The 12,418-nt window shown below is 48.4% G+C and overlaps 1 protein-coding gene across 1 annotated transcript; it reads right to left on the bottom strand.

Annotated features, from left to right (window-relative positions):
• Positions 1-1,639: 1,639 nt before the first annotated feature.
• Positions 1,640-11,795, bottom strand: SIGLEC15 (sialic acid binding Ig like lectin 15). Its single transcript, XM_088157033.1, has 5 exons — positions 11,702-11,795; positions 7,727-8,110; positions 4,351-4,755; positions 3,470-3,500; positions 1,640-1,727 (listed from the first exon to the last, which is right to left on the bottom strand). The coding sequence occupies exons 1-5, from the start codon at positions 11,793-11,795 to the stop codon at positions 1,640-1,642; spliced, it is 1,002 nt and encodes a 333-aa protein (XP_088013159.1).
• Positions 11,796-12,418: the final 623 nt, after the last annotated feature.

Genomic DNA, 12,418 nt, shown 5'->3' with positions numbered 1-12,418 from the left:
CAGGGGGAGAGGAGATGGTTTTGGGACATGAGGTCTGATGATTCTATTTGCACTCAAACTACTTGAGTTAAAGAAGTAATTTTTGAGAGAAAAATTCAGGAAGCCAAGCCTCAATCCCATGCACAGGTAGAAGTGAGTTCTCATTACTCTATGTATGTAAATCGTAAGGGCTCAGAAATCCAATTCAGTTTGTCCAACTGATATCTCTGAGGTCTCTTTCCTCTGTGACTGTGACTTGTGAAACTGAGCTTACAGGTCTGTGACTACACTGTCTGCTGTAACTTCCCTTTTCTCTTCGCATCTCTTCTTATTTTTATTAAATCTGGCTTTGTCACTGCTGGGATTTTAAGCAGGGATTTAAAAGATCAGGTTCAAGTATATCCTTGCATTTATTTTTTTTCCCTTATCATTCTGGCCGAGTCATTTAGTATTCTGCTTTGCTTTCCCAGTGCAGATATTATGAAGAGGTGAACTTTAAAATAATGATTACCAGCCTGGGGTTGAGCTTGCAAGCTTGATGGTATTTCAGTAGCAATGTGGTGATTGTTACCAGGAGCAGGATGTTTGGGGACCAGTTTTGGAGTTGCTGCACTGGGATGGATGCACAGAGCATCAAATCCATCAGTATAAACATGAAAATAAGTTCAAGCCACCTGCTCTTTCTTAATCCTTTCTCCTCCTCCTCATCTAAGCCATCCTGGGCCTCTGCCTGCCTTTCCAGGTTGCCCCACGTTGCCCTCTATCATAAATTGGATCTGCTCACCTGATCTTGGAGGATGTTCACAGCTGGGTTAGTGATTTGTCTGTGGTTGGCCTTTGTGACTTTTACTAACACTTCGTAGTAGTGACTTCATCTCAGAAGAGAGATTTAAGAAATGAGTAGTCAGACCTTAAACTCCTTTGTGTAACACAGGTATAGAAATGGTTTAGAAATATTTTTTAGCTATTAAAAAACCAAACAACCCAACAGTTTTGTGTATTGGAACATTTATCACAAAGCTCTGAGTTTCTGGGCACTAGGAGCTGAAGCAGAGTTATAACACAGACTAGTTTAGACTCCCAGTGTCCTGCTTTCAGCTCTGCCAGTTTTTGGAAAACGTCTTCCTTTTTTGCTTGGATGCCTCTTTAAAGTTAAGATTTCCTTTAAAATAAGCTCTTCTGGTAGTTTAGGAATAATAATTATTTTTTAAGAAAAGAAACAAACCCCATTAGAAATCCCAGTAGTGTTTTTCCACCGCTAGGATTTCTGTCGTGTCAGTAGCCCACTTGGATATGGTGGGAGAAGTGGAGTGGTGAAAACGGCTTTTCAGAGTGATGTTTGAGGAATACCAAAGCAAAAAGCTGTGAGGCAATTTTATACTATTGCCTGCTTGCTAAATATCTGATACGGGCTAAAATCACACAGGTAGGTTAAAACTGACCATGTTTTGCTCTTCCAGCTCCATCACTCTTCTCTTTTCCCTGTAAGGGCTACTCTCACTCTTGAGGAGAAGCAGGAGCTCATAGCATCGTGGAAGGCACTTGCAGATCATGCAGTCCCAAGCTCCCCGAGGCTGGTCTCACCTCCTGAGCCTCGGCCAAGGCTGGTCCTGTGCTCCCTGGGGAAGGAGATCCATGGGGATGGATCCTGGCCAGCCCCTCAGCTGTGCCTGGGCGCTGTCCCTGCCGTGGGCAGGCTCTGGTGTCTGCGGTCACAGTTCTCGTAGGTGCACTCTGGCAGCTGTGGCCTGGCAGGAGGAGATGTGGGGAAAGTGGGAAAGTGCTCTGGGCTTTGCCAGGGGCTCAGGGGATGTCAGAGGAAGCGTCTGCAGCACTCTGAGATGGATCCTCTTCCACCTCACGGCAGCTTTTAAGGGTCTGAGCTGCAACTGCTGTTCTACACCTTAAAGCTTTTACATTTTAGAGCAATACTCTGCACCTTTAGCATCCATTCTGCTACTGTCCTGCCCAGAGCCTCGTGAGGTTGGGACAATCCTCTCCCGAGGAGGATCTTCTCATAGGAGTGATGGCTTTAAGCCTTCTTACCTGTGTAGGTATCTAAGCAAATATAACCAAGGGTACAATGTGGTTTAGACCCTGATAGATCAGCTAAACTGGGCTTTTTAATGCTTTTTTACAAGTAATTACAGATTTTACTGTGAGATTAAGGTCCTTGTTTCTTTGACTGTGCCCTGTACACTGTCCTACTGGAATATCCATTGTTCTTGGCAAAGGTCAGGGAAGGAGACCTGCGGGGTAACTCAGGAAGGAGGTATCACAAAGAAATTACTCAAATTGAAAGGGAGCAGCCCCATGCAGATGTAATTATCCTTGACCTCAGATAAGTCTTCTTTACCACTAGATCAAGGGTTGGTTTTGGTGGGACTTTTTGTTTATTTTTTAATTTATTTCTTCTATCCCAGAAGTTTGGCCACCCCAGCTGTCAGGAGTGTCCAAGATCAGTGTTGTGCTGGGTAAGGAGAAATGCCAGAGGTTTGTGGCAGCGTGGTATGGATGCTAGCCCTAGAATCAGGCCCTGTCACACCTGAGCTGAGCTGTTTGCTACCTCCATACCTTCCCTGCACACTTGGCTAAGCTCATCATCTTTGGTGGGACAAATTTTTCTGCTCCATTACAAACTGGGGTGCAGTGGGAGGGGAAGATTTATGTTTCACAGTGTCAGCACAGGAATCCCCATCCCTGATCATTCCCTTGGGTGGATGATCCATTGTTGGTTTAACGTGGCATCACAGAACCATGGAATGGTTTGGGAGGAACCTTTAAGCTCATCCAGTGCCACCCCCTGCCATGGGCAGGGACACCTTCCACTGTCCCAGGCTGCTCCAAGCCCTGTCCAGCCTGGCCTTGGACACTGCCAGGGATCCAGGGACAGCCACAGCTGCTCTGGGCACCCTGTGCCAGGGCCTGCCCACCCTCCCAGCCAGCAATTCCTTCCCAAGATCCCATCCAGCCCTGCCCTCTGGCACTGGAAGCCATTGCCTGTGTGCTGTCCCTGCCTGCCTTGTCCCCAGTCCCTCTGCAGCTCTCCTGGAGCCCCTTCAGGCCCTGGCAGGGGCTCTGAGCTCTCCCTGGAGCCTTCTCTTGTGCTCTCTCAGCTCCCAGCTCTCCCAGCCTGGCTCTGCAGCCTTCCAGCCATGCTCTGGGCTTGTGCCTCATCTAAAGTTCTGTCAGCCCTTTGCTGTACAGCAGCCGTGTGCTGTGGTCTCTCCAAACTGCTCCCAGTCCCTTGTCCTCACACCACTGGGGTCTCCTCTCAGCTGTGCCCAAGCCAGAACCTCCTCCCAGCAGTGTCCAATCCTTGTTCCCTCACACTGGCTCACCTGGCCATCAGCTCAACCCACTCCTTCCCCCAGCAGCCTGCTCTGAGGCCAGAAAATTGTTACCAAGACCAAGGACAAGCTGCATTTCTCACCTTGGCCATGCTCACTCTCCTGCAGGGTAACACGAGTAGAAGGCAAGACATCCTTACCTGGCCAGGCTGGATGAAGCAGAGGAGGGACCTGTGAAGTGGAAATGATGATGTGGGTTAGCAATGAGGTCAGAGGGGGCTGGGGAGCCAGGACTGGCCTAGAGCTGCTGTGACACTCCAGTGAATGGGAAGAAGCCCTGATGTCAGGCATGTGGCCCCCTCCATGTACTTGGGAATTAGGCACTGGAATATAAGGAGCAAAGCATTTTTGGCTGGTCTGACAACTACTACTGTTCAAGACAAGTGGTGGCTTCCATGAATGTGACACCAGACTCTCCCTACAGACGAGTCACAGTGATGGGACATCTCATTCTTGTCAGTCCTGCCCATGCCACCACTCATCAGCACTGCAGGGCTGGGGGCCAGCAGCCTCCTGGATGCTTGGGATGTTGTATCCCTCAGTCCACGGGCTGATTCTCATCTCCTGTAAGCTGACCTCACAGCCTTGGCGTGGCTGGAAGGTGGGATTTCACAAATGCTGGGGAAGTGCTGGGTAGTGAGGCCCTGGGGGACTGACGGGGAGCTCTGTAAAATGAGGATGCTCATCCCAGGAGATGGTATGGGATGTGGGATGTAGCAAAGGTGAATCCTGGCTGTGGGCCACAGGGAAAGAGATAGTAATTCAGGGGAAAAAAACCAATAAAAATCTGGTTATGTAGGCAGTAGGTTCTCCACTAATTTTCCCTCTTGGTTTATTAACATTTCTTCTTGGGCACAGGGAAACTCTTGCTCCCTCTGAATTTCCAAAGGCCCCTCTGTCAGCCAAGAGCTTCTGGCTCTTCTTAGGTTTCCTGCTAGAACTATCCTTCTCCTAGGGCAGAAAATCATAAAACCATTAACACTCTGTCCCCCCAAACAAACCCAGTCCCCTCCTGCCTGACTTGTCCGTGCATCCAGTGGGATGGAGGGGCAGTCAGGACACTGACCTTCTCTGGAGAAAAAGGTGAAGCTCAGGATAGCCAGCAGAACCACCACCTTGATTCCCAGCGGCACGAAGATGAGGACCATGAAGGAGGAGCTGTCGGATGCCCTGAACCTGTAGAAGTAGACGGCTCCCTCCGCCCTGCCGTGGCTGTTGACTGCAGTGCAGGTGTATTTCCCGTCGTGGCTCAGGGACCGCAGCTCCTTGGTGACACGGTGGCCGGAGATGCTGCTGGAGCTCAGGCTGCTCTCGGGGGGTCCGCTCCAGCTCAGGGCAGGGGCTGGCTCTCCCTCGGCTGTGCAGCGAGCCTGGAAGGTGTGGTCCCTGCTGGAGCTGACCGTGATGTTAATGATCCTGGGGGCGGCTGTGGGAATCACAACAGGGCAGGGAAAGTGGGTTAGGCTGCAAAGGCAGGTGCAAAACACCTGGAATGAAGTTTTGGTTTGGTGAACCCTCAGCGTTGTTCTGGGTAAAGTTGGATATTGGTGGGTGAGAGCTGGACCTGCCCCAGCCTGAACCCCCCTGCCCTGGGCTGATCCCCCAGCGTGGGCAGCAGGGCAGGGGGGATTGTGCCCCTGTGCCCCTGTGCTCAGGTGAGAGCCCACCTGCAGAGCTGCCTCCAGCCCTGGGCTCCAACAGCACAAGGACGTGCAGCTGCTGGAGCCAGCCCAGAGGAGGCCACGGAGATGCTGCAGGGCTGGAGCCCCTCTGCTCTGGAGCCAGCCTGGCACAGCTGGGGCTGCTCACCTGCACAAGAGAAGGCTCCAGGGAGAGCTCAGAGCCCCTGCCAGGGCCTGAAGGGGCTTCAAGTAAAATAGGGATAAATTTTTTAACAAGACTTGTGACAGGACAAGGGTTGATATTTCAAAACTAAAAGAGTAAAGATTCAGATTTGATATAAGGAGGAATTTTTTTTTAAAAGAGGGTTGCTGAGAGAAGCTGTGGCTGTCCCTGGATCCCTGGAAGTGCCCAAGATCAGGCTGGACAGGACTTGGAGCAGCCTGGGACAGTGGAAGGTGTCCCTGCCCATGGCAGGAATTGGACAAGATGAGCTTTAAAGATTTTCTTCAACAAAACTATTTAATAACTCTTTGGGTGTTGGCATCAGTCCTCTCCTTCCTTGTTTTTCTTGGCACTTTCTTCTCCTAGATTTCCCCACCCAGCCTATGTTGGATAGAGGGGCAAAAGGATTCACCCAGCAAAGCCTGAATGCAAGGATGTGGACTCTATTTGTTTTACCCAGTAATGGCTCACACATTTTTCTGAACTTCGGTCAACTTCATCTGTTGTGCCCTTCCTTGGTGGCAGAAGGCAGAGAAGTGCCACCCACCATTGTAGGCACAGGTGCAGCTGGTGACCTTTCTGGACTTGGCTGCATCTCCACAAGGTCCAGGACATGTCACCCACAGTGTTCTGCACAAGCATTTCGTGGCTGCTCCTTTCATCTCTGACCTCCAGAACGCACGTGGATGGACCCGTTTGTGTGAGCCCTTTGCTCAGTGCCTGAGGCTTGCCAGATTTGCCAGGTTACTTATAGGGAAAATATCTGCTTCTTGCCACAACCTATTTTAGATGATTTTCTTTCCAGCCCCAGAGTTACCAGGTCAAGTTGGACATTAGGAAAATTTTTTTTCAAAGAAAGGGTGATTGGACATTGGAAGGGGCTGCTCAGGGAGATGGTGGAGCCTTCATCCCTGGAAGTGTTCTAAAAGGTGTTACAGGAAGAGAAGGGCACTAAATGAGTGTCCTCACTGAGGAAGAGCAAGAATTCAGTTTTTTCAGACTGGACAACAAAAATAGAGTTTGTAGCCACATGTCTTCCCCTTTGTTCATGTAGTGCAAGAGGAATCTGAGGCTGTGTGTCATGGGTCTGTTTTGGTGTTTAAATTAACCTTTTAAGCACTAATTACTCCCTCTCAATCACACTCTCAGGGCCCATTCCCAGGCAGTATCTGTGTGTGTTATCATCCCTCTGGTGTTAAAACCCAGGCAGCCTCTGAGAGACAGGTCTTGCTGCCATCCTGCCCTGGTCCTGCTGTGTGTGGGTGCTCAGGAGCTGCTGCAACTGAAGGAGAGCCTCAACTGTGCAAAACTCCTCAAGAAACAGCCAAGCTCATCATCTGGACACCCACACTGCACAGCAGGCATAAGGAACTTCCCTCTCAGAAGCAAAACCATCCAACGTAAGCCTGGGTAAGATCTGAGTCTGCCTCCAAGTCCTCCTGTGTTCCCATTGATTTGTGAGCTTGCCCTGGGAAGTGGGATTATCATTTGAGATTTGTTGTTCCGAGCTGTTTTTCCAGGAAAAACTTCGTGTTTCATGCTCCAGAGGATTTCAGATTTATGGCACCTGAGTACCAGGTATCTTGTGTTTCCAATCCCCTCTTACCACCCAGGCCCCATTGTGCTAACCCCTGTGAACTTGTGCTCAGCCCCTGGGCTGTCCAGTTTGGGTTCTGATGGAGAGGATGTCTTTAATCTCATCTTGGCTGACCCCAGCCTGCCCTGCTGCCTGCCCTGACCCCGTGCTGCAGGCACAAAGTGGGGTGCACAGCTTTTGGTGGGCTCTTCCAGAGCCTCACCATTTCCTTACCAGTTGTGTTCCTATTCCCTTCCCTGTACTGTGCTCACTGTCTCAGATTGGAAGACTGAGAAGAACAGTGAATTTTCCCTGTTACAATGTAGAAAGAAAACAGAACCCTTTGGAAAACCATCTCAGGTAAACTTCTGCTACCATTTTTCATTTCCCACACCCTTGTGGCTCTTCCCTAGAGTGTGGCTTTGCCTCCTTTGCCCATTGTGGGAAATAGAAAAGGTATAAAACTCTTAGAAATGCTGCGTGAAAGCAAATCTCCAGATGGAGAAATGCAAGAATGCTGAAGATGCAAGGACAAGACACAACCGTGCTGTGAGCTGTGTAGAGATAGGCCTTAAAAAATGTTAAAGAAGATAGTAGAAATATGTAAGCTTAATAATGAAGCTTCATCCATTGTTTTAAGCTATTACAAGCAAGCTTTGTTCAAAGCAAAATGTACGTGTGGCTTTATTAATTGGCCTGAGCAAACACTTGTCAGCTTTTAATGTTATGCTATTGGCTAGAAAGTTGTTAAAAGACTTTGTAACAAAGAGAACTTGGTCTGCTGTGCTGGCAGCTGATGCTGCTCCATCCCCCTTGCTTGGCTCTGTAAAATGAGGCTGATGATGTGATGGAATAAAGCTTTGAGACAGCTGCTCCAGCATTCCCATCCTGTTGTGTGTGTACACAGATATATGTAAATATAAATAAGAGAAAAAAACATCCCAGGAAAACCCAACACCCTCTCAGGCCTTCTTACCAATCACATGCAGCTTTATCCCATTCCTGCTCTCATACTTGTCCTGGACGTCTCCAGCCAGCTCCACCCTGCAGAAATACCTCTCACTGTCACTCCAGGTCACGTTGTCCACCCGGATGGACAGGTCCTTGTGCCGGGGGTTGCCCAGCAGCTTGTACTTGTTCTTGTGGCTGATGGCAGTCCTGCAGAGCTCGCTGCTGCTCTGGCTCACACACTTGAAGATCACTGTGCCATTGTAAGGCTCCTTGATCCTCCAGATGGCCGTGAGAGCCCGGTCAAATGTCTTGTAGGGGTGTGTGAAGGTGCAGGGCAGGATAACCATCTTCCCAAGCTCCCCAGTAACGTCAGATGGGACATGGACAGACCAGCCATTGCACTGCACACCTGCAAGCAAGCAGGGATCATGGAATTGCAGAGTGGAATTGGCTGGAAGGGGCCTTAAAATTAATTTCATTCCACCCCCCTGCCATTTCCACTATCCCAGGTTGCTCCGAGCCCCATCCAACCTGGATTTGGACACTTCCAGGGATCCAGGGGCAGCCACAGCTTCTTTGGGCAACCTGTGCCAGGGCGTCCCCACCCCCACAGCCAAGAATTTCTTTCTAATATCTAATCTAAATCTCCCCTCTTTAGTTTAATATATAGACATGTCTATCTACCCACTGTTCTGCTGCTATCAACAGCTGTGGCAGCAGATTGTGGCTTCAGAAACATCTGTGCCTACATTCCTGTCTTATGAAACCCCCTTCATTAGATCAGGGGCTCTCAGTAGCTGAGAATACCTGTAAAATGTAAAAGCATCCTGTAAGGAGTTCCACCCATCCCTGGTCTTGCTGGCTCCACCACATGGGCATTCAGCTGTCAGATTACTGTAGACTCAAAGATAAGAGTTGTTTTTTGTTCCTGTATCTGTGCCCCATAACACTTGACAAACATCTCCGTGGCAGTGCAGCTTGTGTTAACCTATTGTGTGTTACACAATGGACAAAGGCCATCCTAGGGCCAGTTCTCTGTTCAGATATTTACATGGAGTCAGCTCCAAGCCAGTATTTTGATTACTGGGATCTGGAGTCGTGCTGCCCTGTCATACACAATAACAGTATGGGCACCTTTTCCAGCCCAGGTAATCTAACAAACAATGCTGCAGCACTGCAGGAGCTTCATGAAGCTCATGGGCTTTGAGCACAAGGACCTGGCACTGAAAACAGTAATTGCTGTTGCTTTCTAGCTTATTTGCTCTTGTTTTAGCTATTTTGCAGCAAGTTCACTGTAACCTTTACTTTAGGAGAACTGTAGATTGTGTGCTTTTGAGTATGACTTGCTTCTCTCTGCCACCCCTTTGATTACCTGTTCTTTTTTGCTGTTGTTGTTTTCAATCTTAAGCAAAGAACACCTTTTGGTAATTTTTTTTAGCACGTAGACCCCCTCTTGCCTTCCAGATGAAAAATAATGTTAAAAATAAGTGCTTTTAATGCTAGCATCTCCGCCCATTTCCATGGAAACACAGTTTGCCTAGTTATGAGTGGAGGGAGTTGTCAACTTCCAGTGTATAATCTACCCTTAACTCTAAAGCCTCAGCATGGTAGGTCTTTCATATTCCTTTTGTTAATATCCATTCTCCATTTGCTCCTGGAACTGAAGCTCTCACAAGAAAGAGAGAGGCAAACAGCCTGCACACCTTACAGAAGGGAATTCCCAAAAGGAGTTGTCAGGTCAGTGTTACTGCTGGCTGTCAGTGGAAAGGTCATGAAGACAACAGCAAGAGCTGGGGACCAGCTCAGCCACTACCCTTGCTCTGGAAAACGCTGTTTGGCAGTGAAGCCAAACAAATCCTATCGAGTTTAATGGAATTTAAGCGCATATTTGAAGTTAAATGTGAGCTTAAGTGCTCAGTGGAACTGGAAAATATTGTGCTGCATAATAACTCCTAAGGAATATGAAGCAGAGCAGTGATGAAAATGCTGCTTCCACCTGGCAAAGCTGGGGAAAAGTTGGATGAACTTCCTGCTCAGGTTGGGAAAACAGAAAAATGCAAAACCCCCCTACACAAACTGACAACCTCTTAGGCAATCGCTAATCCTGAGTTTTCCCAGTGTTGTCACCTGCACTTGGAATTTCAGGATACTTTTAAGCAACGTGATGGAGAGTGCAGTTCTTGGGGAGGTTGTGCAGCAGGCAGTTCCCTGGCACTCGGACTAGAGAGGAGAAGCTGAGATCAGGCAGGGGCTGGCAGCAAGCTCAGGACTCACCCTTCCTGGAGATGCGAAGGAGGCACAGGAGAACCAAACCCAGCTCTCTCATGCTGCTCAGTGCTCTCCCCTGAGGGGCATCAGCAAGCCAGAACCATCCCCTTACATCTGAGCTGCTGGTCTTGCAGTCACAAAAGGTTTTTTCCAGGGGTAGAAGAAGTTGTGGTTTTCTTCTGTTTGGAGGGAATGAGTTGTTCAGCTGAACCAGCCCTGGGTTCAGGTATTAATAGTTTTGTGGTCAGTCATATGAAGATTACACCAGAAGGAATCACAGTGTTAACCATTTTCCGGCTAAAGGGAGGGAATTGCAGACTGGGGCTGCAGACATCCATGCCATGTGTGTGATGGGGCAAGGGGGAATGGCTTTTGCTAGCCACTCACCAGCCTAGAGGAAATCCTCACAACCTGCCCGTGACATGCAAGGCTCTTACTGTCCTAGCTTAAGGCAGCTCCTTCTCCTGAGCCTGGAGCCTTCAAACCAGCTGTGCTTTACCCCTTGTGCTCACTGGATCTTGTCATCCCTAGGTGTATAAAAAAGCCCCAAACCACTCTTCTTTTGAAGACACTTGGGCCGAGGTTCACTGGTGGAGGAGTGCTTTGGTGTCCCCTGCCACCCTGCTCTGTCCACACTCATATGACCCTGATGAGTCATTCCCTCCTTTGAAACAAGATGAATTCCAGCTTTTTTTTTTTTTTTTTTTTCCCCAGATTCCTTGTGCAAATGCTTGCTGCTTTCCTTCTGGGTTTAGCTTTAGCAAATTTACTGTGCAGTTTGCTCATCTGCAGAGCTGATGGTGTTTTCTTCTCCCTTATGGCAAACTCGTGGCTAAGTTTAACAGCCTTGGGGTGTGAATTCCCTGCCTGGCTTCAGCCTGAGGTTTGCTGCCTTTGCTTCAGGCCAGAGGGAGGGAAGAATGGTGTGTGCCTGGATAATCTCACCTTGCCTGAGGTGATGCTGCAGGGCTCCACTGGCTCCCTCCTGGATGGTGACAGGGAAAGCAGCACCCACAGGACTCACAGACAGCTTGGACAGGGCTTGGAGCAGCCTGCTCTAGTGTCCCTGGCCATGGATGATGCTCCAGGCGCCTCCCATCCCGGAGCATTCCGCGATTCCAGCTGCAGGCAGCCGCTGGAGGGCTCCCAGAGACAGGAGAAGATGCTGCTGAGTCTCTGCTGCTGCTGCTTTCCCTGTGCCCAGAGCCAGCGCCCACCCCAGGAGGAATAGCAGGGCTCCCCTTGGAGCTTCATCCCTGTTCCTGCCTCCTCTGCTTCCTTCTGACCTCGGGGAAAACCTCCTAGAAGGGGACATTGAGATGTGGCAGTGTGAAGTGTGTTCGCTGCTTTCTGACCCCTTTCTCCCTTCTGTTCACAGTGTTTGCGAAGAGAGAGATTTCTGGGTACTTTTTATTTTATTTAGGGGTTTTTTTTTGGAGGCTCTGAGAGGATCCAGCCCTTATTTATGGTTGTTTGGACCTGTTGCTACTCAGCCAAGCGTGTTAATTTTTCAAATACTGGCTTAGGTCCCTGCCCTGTCCCCTCTGCATGTCATCCTTGGGCAGGAGCATCAGGACCAGTGGTCTGATTACTTAGTAAACTGCCCTTAGTAGCTGTAAAACATAATTCATGCCACCAGCAGCTGAGAAACCTGAGGGTAAGGGTGGTGGAAGCAGCAAGTAAGAGACCTGTAATCCCTATCACCCCTGTGATATGTGCCTTTTCTCTGTACCTCCCCCTTCTTCCCCTATGTGCAGTTTGATTTTATCTATTTGTGATGTAAGGTTTTTGGTGGTGTGACTCTTTTCAAGCATTTCACCACTCATGGCACAGTGGGACTCAGTGGATTGAAGTAAAAGATTAAAGTGAAATCCATGTTAAAAACATCTTGTTACAGTGAAGCATAAATGATTCATGTAAAGAATAGCTGCAGTTAACACCAGTATGATCCTCTTCCTCTTTAATGTTTTACTGCAGCATCTCCTAGAAAAATATCTGGTAAATCAGAACAAAACTACAAATCCTCCAAGTTTTATTTGTAGACTGATTTTCCTCTTGGACCATGGCTATTGGTATGAAGCATTTTACTGTTTTAAATACACAGTTGATAACATATAGCTGAAAAGATTTACAATGATTTGAATCAGCCAAAAAATAATTTTTAAGAAAATCATCCATGGCTATATGATCCACAAACTCTGTGACCATTTTTCCCCTGTTCTGTACTTAAATAATATGTAAGATTTCAGTATGGATGCCTGCTTCTGGTCCAATACCAAAACCAGGATGCCTTCCATATTTATCAAATTCTGGTCTTAGTACTAGTAAATTTAAAGGTTGCAAATAATGACATTTCTTCTGCCTCCCTAAGAAATTCCTGCAGTGTTTTGTGATGAATGATTGAGGGATTACCCCAGGGGATGTTTAGATTGGATATTAGGAAAAATTT

Source organism: Sturnus vulgaris, chromosome Z (assembly GCF_052056855.1).
Source record: "Sturnus vulgaris isolate bStuVul1 chromosome Z, bStuVul1.hap1, whole genome shotgun sequence".
In the NCBI taxonomy this organism is placed as follows: Eukaryota; Metazoa; Chordata; class Aves; order Passeriformes; family Sturnidae; genus Sturnus; species Sturnus vulgaris.
Note: the sequence above shows the minus strand (reverse complement) of the source record. Positions and strands in the feature narration are given on the sequence as shown.